Consider the following 23,628-nt stretch of genomic DNA (forward strand, 5'->3'; position numbering starts at 1 on the left):
TGCAACCCTAGGATTGAGGGACCTCGATATTTTGCATCCCTGAATGATTTCATGGTCTGTTCAGTCAGTGATGTATGAGTTAGCCCGTCTTTTCCTGATCGGCAATTATTTTAACGAGAACCTCTCTACACCGAGGAATTCGGCCAGCCCCTTGAGTTCTCGTTATTGAGAGGTAACTGTGCTAATTATTTTTTTGGGATGTTATCGTTGACCTATACCTAAAACTCGTGTATACTGTCCCCATCGCCCCATAATTCTTCCAAATGAGAAAATCGTGTGCACTGTGACTCGGCTTGGACACGTAAGGGTTAAGTAAGGCAATAAGTGAATGTAGTTCATTGCAAAAGATGCAATACAATAAAAAATGTACATCTAACTTGTTTTAAGACTAGTATAGCTCAACCAAGAAGTTTCCTAACTTGCATTCAGCACCTCTTTTTTCACACTACGGATTAGGAAACTTTTTGCTGCAATGAATATAAAAAAAAAAAATGCTATTATACATTCATCAAATTGATAGATTGTACCTCTAAGCCTGATGCCATTATGTTTTAGATCTGTTGTGCGTGCAACGGTTTCTTACTACCCCAATGCTGTTGTTGATGTCAGTCACTTACAAGATCGTTTTGCAGTCAATAAAACGGCTGTTGTGGTTAATCAAACTGTGGTAAGCTTTAAATTAGTTATAAAGGTAGAATCTCACTGCACTTTACAGGGTTCCTCCAAAACATCAATATACGGAGAATTTAAAATTTGAGAATTTTTTCCCCCCAAATCCCAAAATTGAATCATTTCAGCCAAAAGTCAAATCATTTTGTTGCATAGAGTGATTTGTAGAAATATTCATTGAATGATTACCAAGATAACAACGACCTTGGAGATAAAACGAGTTACAATATTCATTCAAACCGTCCTTTTATAGTTACTTCAAACAAATTTCTGACAAGTTTATGACTATCGGACGTGACTCAGAATGTTTTCGTTTTCATTGACATTTGAAAACTATTTGTTTAGAAATTATCAGTTCCAGGGACTCAGAAAGTTCTTACCCTTTCCATTTTTCAAATCAGCCAACTCATCTTAAAAACCCCTTTTCCCTCAAAAAAGTCAAAGAGATGACTTTTTTTATGGCCCTGCACGTATATATTGCCGCGATTGTGCAAAAAAACACTTATTTTTACCATGATTTTATGAAAAATCCTGACATAATTTTTGCAAAAATACGCGAGGTTGCCGACTTCCCCAATATAAAACACAGTTCTCGGGGCCTTCCCATTTTCACACGCAACCGGTCGCAAGGTCGAAAAATGTTTGTACCCCTGATTAGTTAATTGATCGACTATCGAATAGTTTTTATGAGTGCTTGCACGCCCAATATGTTTATGTGAGTCTGTTAGCTTCCTATGCGCCCTTTTCTTTTCAAAACGTAACTCTTTACCAGTCTGATTCTAATGACTTTTTCCCTAAGAAAGTATGGAAATAAAAAATATCTGCGACTTTAGTGGCTCCCATTTAGGTGTATTATCCCGGGTTTGTCCATGTTCAGAATGAATAAGTGTTCCTTAACTTATACCAACAATGGAGATGTTGCATGTGTGAGGGATTTGCGATTTGACCATTGTTTCTTATGTAAAAGTTCGCAAGTAACACGATGGTACCACTGGTTTTCTCTGAAATCATCTTCCAAGCTCAAAAAAAGCTCTCAAAGTGAGGCCAAAATGGAGGGGATATCCCACCCTACCCTGAGAGTCCACCTCTACATCAAAACAAACTCTCCATGCAAAGATAGGGAGCAAATACATTAGCAGGGTTGCCGTGTTTTCAGTTTTGGAGTCCCCAAATAAAGTGGCAACCCTACTAATGTATTTGCTCCCTATCTTTGCATGGAGAGTTTGTTTTGATGTGGAGGTGGACTCTCAGGGATAGGGTGGGATATTCCCTCCATTTTGGCCTCACTTTGAGAGCTTTGTTTGAGCTTGGGAGATGTTTCAGAGAAAACCAGTGGCACCATCGTGTTTCTCGCGAACTTTTACATAAGAATTAATAGTCAAATCGCAAATCCCACACACATACAACATCTCAATTATCCATTTTATATGATTTGCCACAATGCTTTAATGATTAGATGTGATAATGAAGTCTCTCTCTTGATTTTTTTTAGCAAGAATATAGAGCGGAAAATCAGCTTCTTTTCTGGTTACTCATTCTGCTGGCACTATTGATCTTACTGGCACTACTCTCGTTTCTTCTCTGTGGACTTTGTCCTTGCTGTCCACTCTACACATTTTTTACCAGGTAGTTTTCGAATTGGTTTTTCAAATTTTCTCTTCGATTAAAATAAATTGTCGTGGGTATGAGTTGAAATCATCAAGATAAAATAAATAGTCAAATAAGAAGAAAGTATCATGTGCATTTAGACAGTATCATCAGTTGCTGTGGTGGAACTATAGGATCATGTCTAATGATAGTTGGAGCATGTTCCACTTTCATGGAATCATTAAAAGGTAACAAAAATAATAAACTTTATCGAAATTATTCAAAACCAGCAATGTCGTGGTCTTCAACCCCCCCCCCCCCCTCCATCCTATCACTCCATGCACATACGTATTCCCAAGAATAGCAAAGAGAGGTGAAATATTAGCACCTGTTCAGTTTACCCGGTATACTAGAGTGAATAGTTCCCATCCACTTTTAAGAGTCGTGTAGATCGGAAATTTTCACAATCTAAACCTGTTATGCACTCACGATTTGTATGAAAATGTTCACTTTCTCATTCTGGTATTTATTTTAGAGCTTATAAGTAATTATACATTTTGATTGTAAATTTTTATGTACTCATCATTTGATCGTTTTGTTTACACTTGGTTACATGCGAAGACAGAGGAAAGTACAGTCGGCAGACTCTGTAGAAAAAAGAAGATTTTTCCAAGAATCCAAAGGAATTCAAGGTAAAACATATTTCATACACCAATCACAACTGTTTCTTCTTATCTAGCTCAAAATTAAGGGGCAAAGCCCGAGGACACACAAATGCGATGATTTCTTACTGGAAGTCCACGCGGGCAATTGCAGACCTATGGTCCTGAGGCCCAAGGTGGCAATGCAGGCTTACGGTCCTGAGGCCTGAGGTGTCTATGCAGTCTGCCCAGGTAAAAATTGGCGATACGAGCTGCGTTTCAAAATACCATAGGAGTTCTTATAGCCGACTAAAGAAGGCTATTGAAAATCATATAGCTGACTGTAGAAAGCGGAGCAAATCATATAGCCGGGCTATACGAAGCTATAAAAAAGTATACAGTCGGGTTATAGTTCCTATCGCCGGGCTTTACACTTTATCGCCATTGGCTATAAAAGGCTATAAGAAATTGTGTAGAAATTCGTGTGCTTTGGAAATCATTAAGTTTGATACGGAACTACCAAACACACATATAATATTGATATTTGATATTTACAAAACGCACATTATATTTTCCTTTAAAACATATTTTTTTTTTTCTTTTTTTTTTTTTCTTTTTTTTCTGTCAATTAAAATGAGAATAGTCCATACAGTGTGTGCAAACATTTCAAAATCATGAGTTGAAAACGCTGACTCCGCGAGATTAAATATTAGAGCCTAACACAAAGCGGAGCGGCGGCGCACTGGCGCCTACAAACCTAACAGGGATACTTCACGCATTGCGCAACGCGTGAAGTATCCCGTTAGGTTTGTAGGCGCCTATACGCGTGTCCCGCTGGTTGCCTGCCGCGCCGCAACGCTTTAAGCAACTATTTCGCGTCAGAGGCGTTGCAATGGAACACACATTCTACTGCCAATTTTTACTAGGGTGTTTAGGAGGATCAAATCATAAGATTTGCTTTAAATGTTTAGTATTAATTTTATTTGATTAGTGGATTAATAATTATGAATTTCGGTCCATAATCATCGCTAAAATTAAGAAAAATATGATTTTCCCAAAATTTTGAGGGGCCGTGGTTCCAAGTGTGGACGCTATTAGGAAAAAAAAAAACTTTTCAGAGGCAGCAAACCTTAATTTGACCCGTATACGTATAATATGCTCCTGCTATGAGATCCGTACCTTTGGGACATCCTGTAGATTCAAGACTTCCGGGAAACCGGGAGGGGAGACTATGAATTGGGCTGAAAATGAATGGTTTTTGTGCGTGTCCAAAATATCGAGGGGATGATCGATTCTCAATGGAGGTGTCTAAAAGTTTATGAATTTCGTGTTCAAGTTGAACTACTGAGTAAACTAAACACGAAGCTTTCAAGGTTCATAAATCGAACAATCCGTGGAGCAGGTATGACAAAATGACCTAATCTGCAAAAATACATCGGTTTGAATACAGCGCTAGATGACGTCACTGGGCGGTACATTTTTTTCACTTTATTAAATACAGTTTTGTACTTTTTCCCGTAACAGATAAAAATTATTAAAAATACTGCGAAATCAGCTCCTGGACCAATCTCAAATGAGGGGCTTGGAGGACAAGGCGCTTAAGTGCAGTTTTTGCAATTTCGAGAAATACGAGTTTGAAGTTTCGAACCAACATGGATCCATATGGCGGAGAGAAAGCTCCAACTGACTTTTCGATGCTTAAAAATTGGAATTTGGTAGCAAACTTTTCTCAGAATATGCATTAAGATTAGTTTTACTTGAAATCATGAATACCTCAATTTTTCAAAAACTGCGCCTTGTCCTCCAAGCCCCAATAAAAAACTTGCGTGTAAATTCTCCATTCCGAGGCTGGAAACCTGATTTCCACCGGGTACGATTTCAGCAGCGGAGAGCGAGGAGGGGAAAGAGCCGCCCGTCTGGTACTACAGCCGAGGGCGGGGGCGGCGGAAAGAGCCGGACCCGGCGTACATCCTGGTGACGACGACCGGGCAAGCGGCCGGGACGAGACCCGGCTCAGCGGGCCGGACGAGGCGGATGCCGATGTTGGTCGACCACGGGCACGGGGGTGGGAACGTGATCTACGCGCGGGAGCCCCACCAGCGCGGCGAGCAGATCTACCTGGAGGACCTGGACGAGCCCGAGTTCCACGTGCTGGACCCGGCGCGGCTCCCGAACCACCACAACCACCACAACCACCACTCCCGGCTCGAGCTGGAGCAGGACTCCTTCCGGCGCCACGGGGAGCGACTCCTCCGACGCCGAGGTCGAGCGCGGCTCCGACGTCGCCCAGTTCGACAGGGACTCCCTCGAGATCGAAAGGGCCGACGCGCGGCCGCACAACGCCAAGTACGTATACGTACGTATACATTTATTTACTGAATATATGTATGTCTTTGCTGTAACAACTCCATAGAGTACGATAGAGTCGCAACGTCTGGAGCACTGGTGAAGTCACTTTTTGAGGCGGTGTTGTCCAGCACTCTTCACTGAAAAAAAATTCTCGGCGTTTTCACCAAGGTCCGTTGGTACCTTTACCATCTCACTTTTTCTACCAATTACTGGTAATTTTACCAAGGCAGACTGGTAAACTTACTTAAAAACCGGTATTTTTACTGTTTTTTTTCAGATAGGAATACCACTTTTATTGGTAATCAATTCCCGGTAACTTTGCCATTTTATCTCGGTAATTCTACCATAGTCGATAAAAAATATTGGCGTTTTTACCAAGGTCCGTAAAATTACCGAGAAAGTTCAATAATTTTACCGAGATTTCCGGTAAAATTACCAATTCCATAAATGGTAATTTTACCTAGAAAAAACTGGCATCAAATAGAACCCTGAATTCTTGGTAATTTTACCCTATTCTTAGTAAATACACCGAGATTTTTTTTCAGTGTGTTTGGAGCACTGGTGAAGTCACTTTTTGAGGCGGTTTTGTCCAGCACTCTTGAGACTAGTGTGCGGCAACTGGCGATGCGCGGGTTCTCGGCTCAAACTAGAGTACCTGTATGGCGAGAGTATGGACAGATCGCTTCATGGAGGTCTTTAGGGCCCAAAAGTGCAGGCATCCCTCTAACCAACTTCTACCACACAAAATTTCACTGTCAATCTGCAGAGTCTGCAAATTCCAATTCTAACCAAGATGAATTGGCGGATCCAGGAAATTGGCAACATTGTCTTTTCTCCATTTAAACCTATGGAAATGTATAGATTTTTCGAGGGGCCCGATGCTCTGACAAGAATCGATTATTTAGCATACGTTTAAATGGAGGGAATCCGGTGTTGCCAAATTACTGGATCCGCCTCTGCCAAGATGGCCAAGCATGTACAGAAATGAGCGTTCTTCCGCAAAAATGAGTAAATTTATGCAAAAACTGAGTCAGATACGTGCTTTATAAACGACGGTTCGTAACAATAGTATTAGTAAATCGTTCTGGATAATTGAAATTCATGGGTTGGCTGCATTTCTGGGCCCTAACTTTATTCGCAGAAGCATCGCTGATGGATTTTCGGAGCTTCACATCCGTCCATACTCTCGCTATACAGGTACTCTAGCTCAAACAGAATATAGGTATCAAATTGATTTCATAAAAACCGGGAGTTTCGCACATTCCTTAATTTATTATAACTTTGGTTGATCAAACTTTGATCAACATAGTTTGCCAAAATTCGTGAAAAATTATCGATTTAAATTAATAAATCCGAAAAACCACTCGCGACCCGCGGATCTCCTATAAGCCGCCGCACAGTGGATCGAGTCAATAGGAGAGGGCGGACAAAATTTGGAAACTTTAAACGCTAATAACTCCGTTTCTACAAAACATCGAGGATCTGATTTCCTCGTAAGATTTCCCTCTGAAAGTACCCCTTGAAGTTTAAAATGTGACGAAATAAACATTAAAATTTGCGGTTTTCGTCAAAAATTTCATGTTCGACTCCTCTAATTGACTCGATCCACGGTGCGCCGTGTTAAAAAATGCCGTATGATGATTCGCACTTTCCGACGAACAGGAGGCTAGAAATGCATCGTTCTAGGATTGACTTCATCAGCGCTGCAGTACATTGCAGCTCTATTGTGCTCTATGAGCAAATCCAGAGACAAGTAGAGACTCCCTTGACCTCTAAGCGACTGGTTACTTTTACTTTCGGGGATTCAACACTTCCTTACGGACAAATATAAGCTGGCAACATGTCATCTTACTTTGTTCGGCTGTTAACCTACCTACCAGATGGATGGTGAACTTCAGGTGAAATAGTAAGCCAAACAAATTCACCAAACTTCGATGTGTTTGCAAAACGAAATGTTCAACGACATGATGTTAAACACCCATCTAGTAGGCAGTTCCACAGCTGAATGTTGGAGTCCTAAAAGTAATAGCTTCTACAATTTCCAAGATACTAATGGAGAGCCTCTACTTGACTCTGAACTAGTCTCTTACATGTTCAGAACTAGTAATTTTTTGTGTGGAGTAACCGGAGGGTCACAGACGGACACCAAATCAATAGCTGTTCGGGAGGCGCAAAAAATGTCTGTACGTCGCCCGAGCTGAGGCAGGGCTAGGAACATGCCCAAGCCCATAAGGGAAGGACGGGGGACATCCCCCAATTTATTTTTCCTATCGAGACGTCTAGAAAGCAATGTTTAGCCGTTTTTAAGGTGATTCGTTAAGCTCAAGTGACGTGGTCGAACTGGCATGCGATATGTCACATCGATTAAAACTCGATAAAAAGATGAATTGAGCAACGTGTAACGTTGTACACAATAAACAAGAAATTTCGTTTTTAGGGTTACATTAATTAGTTGTACATTTTTAGAGAAACCGTTGTTTTGCACTTGATCCTTTAAAGAATTTACTTTTGCTCTCCTGCACCTCCTCTGTTTCTCTTACTTCCTTCTATTCCTTTCGTGTCTTTCTATGTATCATCTTTTAACTGGCTCCACTCCCCTATACATTCACCAACCTCAGTAAAAGTTGAACATTGAGACAACACTCTGATGTCATGATGACATCCACTACATATATAAAGCAGTGTGATGTCACTGTGATGTCCGCTGAACACTCTGCCATTAGAGACATCATAGAGATGTCTGAATGGTCAAAATGATGTCAGAGTGAAGTTAGAGTGACGTTATAATGATTTGTTCCATGAAACGTTGTGATGTCTCCATGACGAGGTGATTATGTTCCCTCTTTACTGGGGAATGCCTGAACCAGCGGACTGAATTCAGATTTCAGAACGATTATGGCTGACAGTTGCCCCTCTGGTGGGTCTTTATTTTACAATACGGCGCTAATCATGTTATACAATACAATAATAAGCAGCGGGTAAAAATGCTAATTTTCAGATTAATACCACCAAAATATTTCGCGGCTGAAAACTCAGCCTTCCGCAGTTGGATAAAAACAGTAAAATTTTTAAAAATCTAAAAACCTAGTACTTGGCTGTACCTTTCAAAGCGCGAAAAATGTTGTTACCTGTACAGTACATCGTGTTTGATAACAACATTTTTCTCGTTTTGAAAAGTACAGCAAAGTACTAAGTTTTTAGATTTTTAAAAATGTTTACTGTTTTAATCCAACTGAGGTAGTTTTCAGCCGAAACGTTTTAGTGGTATTCATGAAGAGGCGGATCCAGCAATTTGGCAACTCCGGATTCCCTCCATTTAAACCCATGCTAAATAATCGATTCTTGTCAGAGCACCTGGCTCCTCCAAGAATCGATACATTTCCATAGGTTTAAGTGGAGAAAATACAATGTTGCCAATTTGCTGGATCCGCCAATGATGTGAAAATTAGCCTTGTTACCTGCTGTTTAAATGGAGATGTTGCATGTGTGAGGAATTTGCGATTAGGCTGTTGATTCTTATGTAAAAGTTCGCGAGAAACACGATGGTGCCACTGGTTTTCTCTGAAATCATCTCCCAAGCTCAAAAAAAGCTCTCAAGTTGAGGCCAAAATGGAGGGGATATCCCACGCTATCCTGAGAGTCCACCTCTACATCAAGACAAACTCTCCATGCAAAGATAAGGAGCAAATACATTGACAGGGCTGCACCTTATTTAGGGACTCTAAAACTAAAATCATGGCAACCCTGTCAATGTATTTGCTCCCTATCTTTGCATGGAGAGTTTGTCTTGATGTAGAGGTGGACTTTCAGGGTAAGGTGGGATATCCCCTCCATTTTGGCCTCAACTTGAGAGCTTTTTTGAGCTTGGGAGTTGATTCCAGAGAAAACCAGTGGCACCATCGTGTTTCTCGCGAACTTTTACATAAGAATCAACAGTCAAATCGCAAATCCCTCACACATGCAACATCTCCATTGTTATTATTGTATATCTTGTCACGGGCTGCGGAGCATGACACATATCTGAATCATGTTAAACCTGTCTATGTTGTCAGCGTGAGGAATGGGAGCGTGAGACAAGGCGGCGGCGGGGAGCATCAGGAGCGGGGCGGCTACGAGGAGAGCACCTCGGAGCCGCTCTCCCGGCTGGAGAAGGCGAGCCACGAGGAGATGTTCATCAAGGAGGGCAACGCGGAGATCCTGCGGCTCCGAACGCGGGAGCACGGCGAGCAGCAGCAGCGCGCCCAGAGCCTGGAGGCCGCCCCGAGCCACCTGAGCAAGGAGGCCGATAGCCTCACCACCGGCGAGGAGCTCGGCAAGAAGATGATCATGCAGAGGTTCATCGACGGCGAGGGCAACGAGGAGCAGGTCTCCAGCATCAACGAGAACCTCCTCTCCAATAATCTCCTTCTCACGCGGTACTTCATCGAGGAGCAGCAGAGGAGCCACCGCAATCGCCAGGCCATCGATACTCAGAGTCTTCCAGGTAAACCCCGTTCCCAACGATCTGGAAACTATATCGACGGTGTTAGTCGGCAATCACATAATTCGTTTGCGGCGTCGAAAATCTCCGCCTCTGTGTATTTTTTTTAAAGGAGAACAAGTTGACATAATTTCTTGAAGTTTTGCAGAATTTTCTTCGCTTAGAGAAGAAAATCACGGCAGTTTTAAAGAATTGCCGTTGAGTAGTTTTCCGTTAAACAATAAAGTATGATAGGAAGTCTGCGACGTCGCAAACCGAGTTATGTGATTGCCGACTTGCACCGTCGATATAGGATGTCTCAGGGTTAAGTGCGAATATTGAAGGATCGATTCTTGGGTAGCAAAAGACGTTTTGTGGTATAACTTTTTTCTTTCTAAAAATGCTTTCCCGCGGGCCACGACTCCCAGAGTTCGAGGAAGAAAATCGCCTTTTTAACACTGTGACAATTTTTATAAACCAATATTAATAAAAATTGGTAACTGATGGTAATTTTTAGCGTTCTTTTCATTTTTGACCTCCAAAAGAGGAAAAAAAATGAACCTCCAAAAAATGAACAGAAAATATATATATTTGTCTCGATTACAAGGATTGATTCTATTGGAAAAGCCACTATAGTACTTTAAGCCACGCCCACCATCTTTAATATTGGAATTTAGAAAATTTAACGAAGAAATCGAGTTTCTCGTCAAAAAATACCCCTGTTACCCAGTTTCACCAAAATCGATCGAACAAGAACAGTTTCTTGACAATTCATTTTTCCATAGTAATCATGTGTTTATTTTTTATATCCTATCGTTAAAGTCTCTGAATTGGGCGTGAAAACATCTCTGTTCCCGACAACAGCAAAATGTATAAATCTTAACGAAACAATGCATGGGTGATAACGCTATAAAAGGGAATGGCAATGTCACTAATTTAGCCTTCAGAACAAAGGAATAGTTGATAAATAATATACACTTATCATGATGAATACTTCATTCATTTTAATCTTGGCGCACCAAGACTAAAAGTGTGAACTATTATTTGCACTTTTCGCTGCTTCCCCACAGGAGACATACTGTCGTTTGAAACCGGCATGGAATTGACGTGCATTTTAGTGACTTTAACGATTAGATAAGAAAATAAGCAAGCCATTATTTGGAGAGGACTAAAAGAGGATACAAGTATGTGCCACGTTAGGAATTTGGGCGAAGAGATTATTAGAGACCGAACTTACTTATTGTATAACCTTGTCTCGTCCATACCGGATTGGTGTCTCTAATTGGTATCCTTTGTGATATTGGAATTATGAGGATTGGCATCGGCATTTTTCTGGTGTTTTTTGTGTTAAAGGATTGGCTGCCTTTTGAGTTTGCCTTTTGGCTGGCCCTGCCACGTAAAAAAATTGTGGGCAGTTACCTCACCCCGAAATTTTTGGCAGCTTGAGCGTTTGCGGTCCTGGCGGCTGAATATTTGCAGAACTGACCGAATGCTCGGTAGACACTATGCGAATGCTCGGTAGCACCATGCCGAATGCTCGGTAGCACTTATGCCGAGCTTTCGGCAGTTCTGCCGAATTTCGATAGCCGGGACCGCCAATCTCGACTTCAGCTGCTGAAAATTTCGGGGTTGGAATCCCGCAAAATTTCCTGTGAGAGGCATATCTCGTCTCCAGGCGTATAAATTATGGACGTTTAAAAAGGCATATACGAGAATTTTGGTTGAATTGTTCGAAAATGTCACTAAATTTTTCGGGCCGAAATCTATTTCCCTTCGTTGAACACCGTTCAATGGCCTAAATTTTCTTCGTCATGCTTTGTTACTTTCTAATTGGCTTCGCAAGTCCTGCTTCACGTGTTACTCTATTATTACAAAGAGTTGAATCGAGATGATTGATTTCTTGAAGGAAACACACTGCTGTCGATGGGGACCCAGACGGACTGCAACCAGGCGACGCAGACGGACGCATCGTGGGTTCGGCCGCCGAGGCGGAAGGCGAAGAGCGACTGCGGGGACAGCAGCGACAGCGACGAGGGTCACCGGGGATCGGCGGGGTCGGCGGCGGGGGCGTGAGACGCAAAGCCCGGCTCATCAGCATCCTCATCAACTCCGGCGGGAACGGCAAGGGCCAGGCCAACCACAACCACAACCGCCCCATCAAGTCGCCCATCATCGAGGAGAGCGAGAGCTCCCCGGAGAGCTGCGCCAACAAACACGCCAGAAAGCACAAAGCTCTCCACTCCAGCTCCTCCAGAAGCCTCACCGACTTGATCAACAGCCAAAGGTTTTTTCATTCAATTATTTTTCAAGGTTTTATGAAAAATGGACCACCTTACTCTGGAAAAAAAGCACATCGAATCTAGAGTCCAGACTCTTGAAAACACTGACAAGAAATGGACTCTTGATTCAATCAGATTTAAGCTTAAATCAAAGGAAATCCGCTCAATTAAGAGGCTTGGTTCTTATTAAGCTTAAATCTGATTGAATCAGAGTGTTTTTCCTTGTCGATGTTTTTAAGGTCTGGACTCTAGATCCAATGTGTTTTTTCCCAGTGTAGGCAAGGTCCGAGTTTAAGCATTCTGATACATGTTTCATAATCAAATTTCACGTGGAATACGAACCTTGCATCGAAAATTACTGAATTCAACTCCAACTAAGATGTTCCATTTTTATTTCACATTGGTTACGGGAATTTAGAATTGCCGGTCACAGAAACGCAATTCTCCACTGAGTCAAATCGCGCCTCACAACAACGTTGGCAGCTTCTCATCGAGCATTGTTCCTATTTGGGTTTGGCAATTTTTAAATCGATATATGAAAATAGGAAAACACGCATCTCCATTGTGGGATCTCAAAACTTCCACATAAATTCCATCTTTCGAAATGAAATTACCATGGGGTTTTTATTTATATATTTATTTTTTTAGGGCATAGAGCTGTCTTTTGGGAACGAAAAATTATGAAAGAAAAGACAGTCTCGACTGTTTATTAGAGGCTTGACAAACATGAAGTTGCCCGAGTCAGTTGGCAGTAGGAGATAATGAAGGTGAAAATCAACCGTTTTCTTGCCTCGAAATGTCTAGGAAATATTTTTTAAACCAGGCAAACCCCCAAAAATCAAAGAGGTTAGTTCATATACATCGAAATAAATTGTAAAATAAATGATAAAGAGAGTGTTTTTCTATGTTCACTTCTCTGCTTCAGTTGTACCCCTGTCCAGAGGCAGAATCTGAGTTTCTTCTTTTTTTCTTCTAAAAAATGAAGGAAATCCTATTTTACTTTTCTTATTTACTTCAATGAGGAGGCTCTCGAGTGTCTTTCGACTACCAGTTGCCCATCAGTTTCTTACCATAGATCATGGTAAGACCATCACAAAGTGGTTTTTATTTCCCATTAATGCTAGCGTTCAATATCAGACATGATTTGCACCCCCATTCATTTTTTTGGGAACCTCCTGGTATACAATTGTACAATGAGGGGGGGGGGGGGCTAGGGTCTAAGAACCATATTTGGACTACATTTTGCAATTTGGAACTATAAATTCTGGCTCTTCTGGAAAAAACACTTATGTGCATAGGGAAACTAATAGCACATACGTCGTTTTTAAACCGGGCTATAATTTATAGTTCCAGATTGCAAAATGTAGTCCATTTATCGGCTGTGAACCCCCGTCCTCGTTGCACAGCCATTTGATAAAGCCATGGTTCCTGAATCCGGAGCGTATCCCGTAGTATTGAAATAGGTGCCTAATTTAACCTGTATTAAACAATTTTCAGCCGTGGATTATTTTTAGAGGAATTTTGTTCCGGTCAAACTGTCTTTAATCGTTATACGTCTTTCCAGATTTCGCGAAGACACCCTTCTTCGCGGCAGCGAGCGTGACCTGAGAAGTAGGGTCGCCAAAGCCAGGGCGAAAGAGCTCGAGGAATCCGGCCTGAAGAAGGCTCAATCCTGTGCCGAGATCCACCCCGAAGTATTGGAGAAGCAGCTGCGTACCCAGGACTACATCCCGAAGTCCTTGAAAGCCAGGTTTCTCTCCAGGAACAGGAATTGCCTGGAGACAACCGGAGTGGACGGAAAGTTGAGGCTGAAGGAAAAGGCTCAAAAAGAGGGCGCCGATTGGCAAGCGACCGGGAAACGAAAAGACGAGCAGAAGGCAAAAGTTGGCGCCACACCCGTGAGGTCGAGATCGCAGTTGCTCAAGAGTACGCCCGCGAAAAATGGCAATCCGCGAAAATCATGGGCAACGGTGTCCTTGTAAAGGGATCCGAGGACGAGATAGATTCAGGGATCGTCATGGCGAACCACTCGAAGGGCCCGCAGAACATCGTCCACAAACACCAGGAGTTGCTGGAGAAGAAGAGTGTGTTCACTATCGCCTACGGAGACGTCGAGACGCAGCAAATACAGCCGGACAGCAGTAGTTCTCCACCTTAAAATCCAGAAGATTTCTTCTAAAGATTATCTTATTCACATAAAACCATAGAGTACATAGAGTCGTAATGTAAATGGGAGAGCTGGCGCCATGTTCTGCTCGACGAATTCCGAGCCCGGTGTGCGCCGAGTTCGGGTCGCTTTTTCGATACATTTTCGATCCAAAATGGCGGTGTGGAATACGTGGTAATTCCTATCTCCTCTGTTGTTGTTGTTGTTGTTGTCATCGGATGGCCGGGTACCCGTGTATCGCAAACAATCGATTATGTATCGAAAAAGTGACCCGGCGTCACACAGGAGTCTCGGAATTCGGGACATGGAAAATGCTTAAAAGTGGCGCCAGCTCTCCCACTTACATTACGACTCTATGTACTCTATGCATAAAACCTTCGTAAATTAACCTTTTTCTTTCAAGGTCTGCCTGTATTTAGATGTATGTCGCGTCGCTTTTCATGTCTTCCAATTGGCTAACTCGTATGTACAGATTTTAGACAGTCGTAATTGTATTCCCGTCCCTCTGCCAAGTTTTCGACGTATTTTTATAGATATAAAAAGTTTACAGTATAACTGATCAGTGATCATCGTGAAGTCATGGCTCAGACTTTGCCAGAGCAAAATATTTATCGGTATCTATGTGTTCTTGAACTTGTGAGTGTGAGAATAGATGCGGAGAGTAAATGACCCTTGTTTCTATATATTACGATGACTTAAAAAAGTTGAATGAAACCCTCAAAAATATCATTATTTCTACTGTCAGGTGTTTTTTTGTGAACGTTTGTGACCGTTCACGGAAATGGGACGATTTTTTTTAACAGAGTTATTTTTGTCGCGTCAGGTCAAAAAATGAGTATTAAACTTTTGTTTAATCTACAAAAATTGCTCTTTGGTATCCCAAAAGAATATCTGCGAGCTGTTATTTTCTCCACTTCTGTGTCGATAGACGGCGTGATATTGCATTTCGATCCAACAATTTTGACCTCCGAACATGGTGTTTCAAACTGCGTAATTTTTTTAACCGTAAACATCAAACTGACAGACTGGACCTGGATTTACATTGTTGGACGTTTTTTGTGCCAAAAAGTTCGTGAAAAATTCTTTTCAGCGATGATATACCAATAACTCAATTTTAACTTTTTTAGGACTGCGGTTCCCTCTCCTTGGGACGGTCACATTAACGTACGTATATGGATTATTTTCTATTTTTTCAAACTTTTAAACTAATTTCTTAGAAATTATATTTTTCCGTGGCTTTTGAAAAATATTTCGCCAGTAACTTTCAGAGGATATGTACCATTCAATTTCCCCGTGTTTCTTTTTGTTTACTAATACAATCATCACAATCTTCAGAGCTCATAAAATGATCAGCAATATGTAATCATTGGATAGCTCTTGAGAAAAAAGGAGGTGAATCGCAGTTATCTCTAAACGATATTCATAAGACCTGTAATTGGACGTATTCAAATTAAGAAAGACCGTCTCTATTGTGACACGGGCACTGTTTACCCTGTCGCACATGAATCAATATGGTCCTCAAGGCCCAAGACACTATACAAATATGGTCTATTTGATTTAGATACCTGCGTCTATTATTATTCTATCTTGGATATTTTTTCAATCAAAAAAGAAGAGGAGAAAAGCTAATCAATGATGTTCATAACAAGCATTGCTTAGCTGAAATACTTAAGATCAGCAGAGATATATAACCTCTGTCTGTTTTCATTAATTATATTATCAAAAGTATTGGGATAAAATATGTATCACAAGGAGAAAAGATAAGAGAGACAAATAACAAACTTTTTTCTGTAAATTAGTTCAAGATTTAATACGTAGGTACGCTTGTCTTCTGGCCAAGTCTTGTATATTCTAATAAGTGGCCCATTTCCCACTATTTAAGTGCATGGTGATCATGATCATGTATATTTCAATATCCATGTAATTTCATCATTAAGTCAAGGATACTGCCAAATATAAGAATAATCAATTGTTTCTTCTAAATCAAATCATTACATTTTATGTTTGTACATTCATTGAAGAGTTATGAAATACATTTTGTTTTAAATTTTAAACTAAACGCATCTCTTTTTTCATTTTTTTAATCATGGCAAAAAAATTCATGGCAAAATTCACGATATGAATTGCGATCTGCGAGAAGAGCCGCAGTCTATATTACAATTTGAATGCCAGTATAGTATAAATCTGAAAGATCCTGTTGAATTTACTTTTTCTTCCCCTTCCCTTTTTTTTGAGGACGTGCTATTTTACTGAAATACTTGTATGGCCCTAAATGTCTTCGTACCATTGTGCCCCGCCACCAAGCTTGAATTTTCGTCGCCATCTTGTTCAAATATTCTTCTCTCTCCTTAGACCGCCTGAGATCCTCTTTCGTTGCCAAGTAGTCTTCTATTTCCTTCTGCCGCCCCGTAAACTTTAAAGAGCAAAATTTCAAGAAAATAAGTTCATCAGTCACTAATAAGTTGACAAAGTAAGCACGAAAGATGAGAGTGAAAGAAGAGGGGGGCAAAAGAAAGAGAGGGTAACTGGGACTGTTTGTGAGACAAGAGAACGGACCAGAATTACTTTTTTTATGAGCGGCCCCCTATAACAAAAATTACTTGTTTAACTTTTCTAACCTTTCGTAAAGTCTCCAAATAATTGAGATAGTGTGTCTCGTATGCGCATGCATACATACAACATGCCTACTTTTGGTTCGAAAATCCGAAATTTAGCGTTACATATTTTATGAACGGAACCTTGTAATAAAAATCACTCGTCTAACTTTTCTATCCTTGCGTTCAAGTCTCCAGAGAATTGGTAATAGTGTGTCACACGTGCATGCAGACAACATGCGCGCTGTTGGTCGACAAATTCGAAATTCAACCGTAGGTATTTTGGATTGCATTTTGCAAATAGAAACCAAGAGCATTGCAATGTTGGTAAAATTGTACAACTTCTTTCTAACTTATGACTGGCGCAAATGGCATAATTAATTTTTATAGCAGAGAGCCAATAATTGATACACATCGAAAACTTGCATTTTCTTTCAAGACTATTCACTGGAAAAAAAAACACATTGGAGTCTAGACTCTTGAAAACATTGACAAGAAAAAATACTCTCGATTCAATCGGATTTTTGCTTGAATCAAAACGAAATCCGCTTAAATTATGAGGCTTGGTTCTTGATTTAAGCTGGATTCTGATTGAATCAAGAGTACTTTTTCTTGTCAATGTTTTTAAGAGTCTGGACTCTAGATCCAATGTGTTTTTTTTCCAGTGTTCTTCGTGAAAGATTATGCAAAAATATTGGCTTAATGGCTTTTAAAAAACATGAATAAATTCGTACAAGGAAACCAACAAATCGCAGGCGACATCCATTCAAATGTGGACACAGCTGACGGAAATAGACCTCATGGGTTTTCCATGGAAGATATTATTCCTGTCCGAACCTTAAGAAAAACCGACGAAATTACTCACCTCTGAATTTAACCGCTCTAGTTTCTCCAATGCTGCGTTCCTTGTTTCCATCAAGGATGCTAATTCAGCCTCACGCTCGGCGATTTCCTCATCATACCGCTTCGTCCAATTTTCAATCTCATCTTTCAGTTTCTAACCAACAGATGCCAATGTGCACATCATAACTCATCTTAAATGCAAAAATAAATTTTAGACAGAAAAGGCATATAATGAATACGCAAAATGAAGTAAAAAATATTTTAAAACAAAAATATTCTAGACAGTGTGTGTCTAAAATACACGTAACATCCTTGAAACCTTCGATGACCTCATCCAGGAGACCATGTAATATCCCGCAGATACTTCTGAGTGGAGTGAAAGTCTTTTTGTGCCATCTTAGACCCCCCCTGATGAGGTGCCCTTGTGCCACCCCCTTCCCGAAAAATGTATGATCTGCCCATGACTGCGGGCCCCTCATTTTGTTGAGTGCGCCTTCAACAAGCGAGACGGCAATTTGAGCGGCTTAGGAGTACGAATAGTCGTATGCAGTAGTTTTGCTACTCTCGCTTAGTCCCGGCAAGGAATACCCGTCGATGACTATGCTTACTACCTTACTGCGTGTCTCTCATTCTATCGACTTCGCCTTCAATGAACGTGATGGTAATTTTGACGTATTTCTGTCAGACGGGGCTGTAGACGAGTGAGATAGCCTGTGTCAGACTATCAAAATACTCTCCATCAAAATGTCAAGGTCCAGAGCTGTGATTGGTCCAAGTCATCGAATTAGCCAATCACAACACCTGACCTTGATATTTTGATGGCTAGCTTTGATAGTGTGACACAGGCAATTCGGTGCAATTTTGGTAGGAGGTTGCACCATTACATCAACGATACTTCTCCTTTGTTCCGTACCGCAATAGCAAGATGGAGGTAGTTTTCTATCTCAGCGTCAACTCGATGTTCAGAATCGATGGCAGCGACCGCTTCCTGGACTTTCGTTTCGATTTTCGCCTCTTCCATTTGACACTTGAACATATTCTGCTGCTCTCGAGCATCTTCCCATCGCTCTGCTAAACTCATTCGCGCTGCGTTACACGAGAGCTCTCCTTGAATATCGTCCTACGTTATCAAAATAAAAAAGGACAATTTTAATTTTATTTCATCCGGGAATAAAATACTTAATACTTTATTAACTTTCGATTTGAAATTGTTATTCAGAGGAAACAGCTGCTAGCGCACGGACCTCCTCTCCGTCGCACGGTGGATCGAGTCAATAGGAGAGTTCGGACAAAATTTGGAAACTTTTAACGCTTAGAACTCCGTTCTTACAACACTTTGAGGTCCTAAAAGTGGTTCCATTCAAATTCTCGGGAAATTTTCTTCCAGAACCATCTCTTGAATTTCAAATATGACGAAATAAACATTAAATTTGCAGTTATGGTTAAAAATTTCATGTCCAACCTCTCCAATTGACTCGATCTACTGTGCGTCGGCTGTCGCCATTCATATGGACGTATTATTCTGCTAACCAGAACTATAGACGATTGAAAAAGATGGGGTGTGCTCTAGGAACCTGCTTAAAGCCTCGGTTCCGGTGGCTGTCGCGCCGCGTCATTTTCGCGCGCGAAGATGCCGCGCGGCAAAGTCGCGGGACCGCCGCGCCGCGCCGACAAGCGTTCCGAACGAAGCTCGGTTCGGGTGCCGATTGTTATCGTCTGGCGACTGGCGCCAGCCCTGCCGTGATAGCGAAGAGAGCCGTAAGTGCAAAATTTTCGAAATCGAGTTTTTCTTCAAAATTCGTCTAAACTCTTTTAGATGAAATGACTGACACAGCTAAAACAGCAAAATTCATCCTAATTTAATGAAAACGAGACGTGTGTAAAAGCAGTAAGTGCACAAAAAATGACACAGTTTTTTTTTCAAGACAGCCGTAGATGCATGAGAGCCAATGAAAACAGTGCTTTCCAGTGAAGTGCCGCCATCTTAAGATCAAATCAATTTCATTCCTTACAATTTTCACAGATTTTTCTCCGCGCGAAGAGGAAAAATCACCGGCGTTTTCACGAATTAAGGTTGAGTAGTTTTCCATTTAAAAAAGGATGTGTGACAGGAAGTTTGCGACGCTGCAAACCGGGATACGTGGTTTGGTAGTTTCACCGTCGATATAAAGAAAGAGCCGTCGTCCTAGAAGAAGTAGTTAGGTCAATTTGACCCGACTTGGGAACAGTGGCGTGGCGTGAACTGCGATATATCGATTGTTATGAAATTTAAACCTATGGTAAAGAATCGATTATTAAGGTGTTCGCTGCGAACACCCTGTTTATCGATCCTTTTTCATAGGTTTAAATGGCGTAACAATCGATATATCGCAATTCACGCCACGCCACTGCTTGGGATTCCCAAGAGTAATCGTCAAGAAAATATTTACTGGCACGACACAACTATCGCCAAAGCAAGTTTCTTCGACGCGTTTACTTCTTTTAAAAATTGGTTATTAATTTGGACACATCGTAGCATATTAAACTGAATGTAAAGTTAACCTTGACTTTTCTAAAATTTCAAAAATAAGAGACACCTCAAATACAACTATTCGCGCTGGATGATCGTCTATGTTGCATCTGCAAAATTGAGGATGCTATGGCGCGAGGCGTGAATCCGTTGTATGCTGACATGAGGAGCTGCTCAGATTCAGGAGGAAAGTTTAAAAAAAAAAGGGCCCATTTACACCATGTCCTATCTTCACCTGTGTTGCTCATGTAGCCTTTGAAGTACCACTACGAATAAAACAAACACAATATCGACGGTGTAAGTCGGCAATCACATAGCTCGGTTTGCGACGTCGCAGACTTCCTATCATACTTTATTTTTTAAACGGAAGACTACTCAACGGCAATTCTTTAAAACTGCCATGATTTTTCTTTTCTCTGCGAAGAAAATTCTGCAAAAACTTCAAGGAATGATGTCAATTTGTCATTTTCTCCTTTTAAATAAATGACATAGAGACGGAGATTTGCAGACACCGCACACGAGTTATGTGATTGCCGTCTTACACCGTCGATATGGAAATAGAACAAGGGAAAGGACGCTTGTTAATGACGGCGCAGAGATACAACTATTCATGCTTGATGGATGTCCGTGTTGCATCTGCAAAATTGAAGGTGCCATGGCGCGAGGCGTGAGCTTGCAATTCATGGAGCATCATATTTACGGCTTTGAAAATTTTGCCTCTTTTGTAAAAAAAAAAAAAAAAAAATGCCGAACTATTCCAAGCCACATTTATAACAAAAGTACGATACTTACCACGATCTCTGAGATCGTGTTTGTCTCCTCTTGCAAAGCTTGTTTTCCTGATCTAGTGATATCTTCAATACTTTTTTTGGCATTCTTGATTTCCACTAAAACCTGCGAATGTGATTCGTTTAAGTTGGCATTTTTGTGTTGTTGATCCGACTGTTTTTGAACATAAGCTTTGAGGCAACGGTAAGAACCACTTTCCAAGAGCTCATCTCGGGTTATGCGCAGAATTTGAGTTGTCGAATTCCTGAAATATGAACAACATCCCTATAGAATTTAACCAAGCTTTGTCTCTGTGTTATAAACGTGTTCCTTATTATGTTGTTTGTAATGTTAAGAGAACAATACTTGTCGATTAATGCGTTTGAAAATAGTCGGTTCACTTTCTCAAAGGAAATTATCGTGAAGATGATCAGGAAACCGTCAACCTGGAGTTACTCTTATATGAATTTCTCCTCACCTAGGTAATGCAACATGATGCACCTTTAACGTTAAAATATTTTCAAATGGTCAATTTTTGAAATTTTAAGTATTCTTCGTGCAAAATGACACTGAATTATATTTCAGGTTTAATTTTTTAGCCGGAAAAACCATATTGCTCGACTACTTTTAGGTACACTGAAAAAAATGTATGCACTCACGCTTCATAAATTATGGGTCGGGGCCACATACAGACCTGTGAAAAATTTGATGCCGACCTATGAATAGAGATAGAGTCCATTTTAGTATGAACAAATATTACATACGATGAGTATGTACTCTGAGTTCATTCCATACCGTATGGACCCAGCGTCTATACTGCATGGACCCAGAGCCTATACCGAATGGACCCAGAGTCCATACCGTATGAACGGTAAGTTCATACACATGCTTTTCCATACACGATATGTTTACGGCACATCTCTGCTGTAGTCGTGAAAGCCAGACGGTATGTACGAGCAGTTCATACCTTTAGATTATCCAAGCTGTATATGGACTCTCACTATACATTACAATTTTTTTCAGTGTACCTAGAATAAAGGAATTTTACCGAGTAAGAAAAGCGTTTCCCCTCTGAGAATTTGCTCTCACTGCTGGCTTATGAAGTTTTTCTACTATGATGAGTTTCTTCACGGCATCCTCCAAAACGCACACCAGACTGGCTATTTCAATCGGATTTTGAAATTTCAAAGCCATTTACACAACATCTTAAATCGAAATGATCTCTATCGTTAAGAATTGTTTCGATTTTCAGGCAGCGGACACGTGTAACACTTCCGGTTTCAATATTCCGACTGTTTACCATGGGTCGCCAAGGCAACCAGATACCTAATCATATTGTAACGTCGGGTTAGCTAGGATTGTTCTGTTGCGCGCGTGTCGTAATATATTACCGGCAACAAAAATATCAATATGACAAAAGAATTCCATGCAAGTGCGAGTAGTTGATGCCTCATATGAGTCGTTTCACTTTTGACGATAACATAGGAAAATATGAATGTTCATCATTCGTAGCATTTATTGGCGATCCCGACTTTCCGCAACATTGCTTTAATTGCCGACAGTTAAAACTCTGGATGCAGACAAGAAAACCACTAAGTAGACGAAAACACCTACGTCGCCTATAGAGGGGTAAATACGTCGTCACCTTCCAGGCAAAGTATCACAAGCGCCATGCGACGTTTAAAAATTTCCTCCGCCATTATATTTTTTTTACAGAGAAAATTGTTCAACGAAGCTGTCCGAAAATTACACCGAATTTTCTTTGTGCTGCCGATAAAATTTAGTGAAATTTTCGAACAGATTTAACCAACAATTTCTCAGTAAAAAAATAAAATGACGGCGGAAATTTTTAAACGTCGCATGGCGCTTGTGATACTTTGCCTGGAAGGTGACGACGATCTTCGTCTTCACTCCTTAAGGTTACTTAAGTCCGTCTAATTTGTACTTTTACTTTTTGTACCACGTCTGAAGTTTTAACGTCCTGGCATTTAAGCGATCTCGTCAGAGGCGGATCCACAATTTGGCAACAGCGAATTTCTTCCATTTAAAGCTATGCTATATAATCGATTCTTGTCGGAGCTCCTGGCCCCTCCTAGAATCGATACATTTCCATAGGTTCAAATGTAGAATAAACAATGTTGCCAATTTCCTGGATCCGCTGATGGATCTTGTGGAGCGTTGATATCGACGAGGCATGTTACAATTTTGGACTACCTACGCAGGAAAAAGTATCGAAAAACTGAGCAAGTTTAAGACTCTGAGGACAACAAAAAGGGCCAGAATAAAAGAGAGCATGGATTCGATCGACATGAATCGATCGAAAAATTGAAACGTGAACCGATCTACGTGAACCGATCGACTAACCCATGAATCGATCGATCAAACCTGTGCATCGATCTACAACTCCAGTAATCGATCAACAAACTCGTGAATCGATCGAAATTTGTCAATCAAATCGGTGTCAATTGAATCACTTCGATCAGTTCCTTATCTCGATCGATTCATCTCGTTCAAATTCATATCCTCCCAGAATAATCTCGCACTCATATCATACCAACGCGTTCAAATGATAAGTTTTCTACACACCTTAGGTGAAAAAATATTCTCAATTTTGAATATCCTTGGTTCGACTTTTGACCGAAATGCGTTAAATTGTCATACAAATAGACTGATTTGAAACTACAGGAGCGCGTATGTATCTCGGTGCTCGTTCTTGAATACTTTCCTAATTTTTCCAACCCATGTGAAAAATGTACTCGTTGA

The 23,628-nt window shown here is 40.9% G+C and overlaps 2 protein-coding genes across 2 annotated transcripts in view; one reads left to right on the top strand and one right to left on the bottom strand.

Annotated features, from left to right (window-relative positions):
- LOC109033299 (cadherin-86C) overlaps window positions 1–15,380 on the top strand; it is a 53,635-nt gene extending 38,255 nt beyond the window's left edge. The window contains exons 17-24 of the mRNA XM_072305729.1: window positions 556–667; window positions 2,162–2,295; window positions 2,878–2,948; window positions 4,780–5,132; window positions 5,165–5,253; window positions 9,299–9,729; window positions 11,612–11,774; window positions 13,680–15,380. Coding sequence (XP_072161830.1) covers window positions 556–667; window positions 2,162–2,295; window positions 2,878–2,948; window positions 4,780–5,132; window positions 5,165–5,253; window positions 9,299–9,729; window positions 11,612–11,774; window positions 13,680–14,142 — 1,816 coding nt within the window. The 3' untranslated portion in view covers window positions 14,143–15,380. The remainder of the gene's footprint in view (window positions 1–555; window positions 668–2,161; window positions 2,296–2,877; window positions 2,949–4,779; window positions 5,133–5,164; window positions 5,254–9,298; window positions 9,730–11,611; window positions 11,775–13,679) is intronic.
- A 963-nt stretch (window positions 15,381–16,343) lies between these two features.
- Window positions 16,344–22,144, bottom strand: LOC109033257 (dynein regulatory complex protein 9). The gene is made up of 5 exons (XM_019045792.2): window positions 21,914–22,144; window positions 20,890–21,130; window positions 18,502–18,708; window positions 17,611–17,742; window positions 16,344–16,564 (listed from the first exon to the last, which is right to left on the bottom strand). The coding sequence occupies exons 1-5, from the start codon at window positions 22,057–22,059 to the stop codon at window positions 16,355–16,357; spliced, it is 936 nt and encodes a 311-aa protein (XP_018901337.1). The 5' UTR covers window positions 22,060–22,144; the 3' UTR covers window positions 16,344–16,354.
- Between the last annotated feature and the right edge of the window lie 1,484 nt (window positions 22,145–23,628).

The sequence above is a fragment of the Bemisia tabaci genome, unplaced genomic scaffold, assembly GCF_918797505.1.
Source record: "Bemisia tabaci unplaced genomic scaffold, PGI_BMITA_v3".
NCBI lineage: Eukaryota > Metazoa > Arthropoda > Insecta > Hemiptera > Aleyrodidae > Bemisia > Bemisia tabaci.

Bases quoted from the DNA above. Each gene is read 5' to 3' on its own strand.
- LOC109033257 (XM_019045792.2), bottom strand. From the start codon at position 22,059: ATGGCTTTGAAATTTCAAAATCCGATTGAAATAGCCAGTCTGGTGTGC. The intron at 21,131-21,913 runs GTAAAATTCCTT...TTCATATTTCAG, and splicing joins GGAAACGCTTTTCTTACTCG to GAATTCGACAACTCAAATTC. The intron at 18,709-20,889 runs GTAAGTATCGTA...TTGATAACGTAG, and splicing joins ACACGATCTCAGAGATCGTG to GACGATATTCAAGGAGAGCT.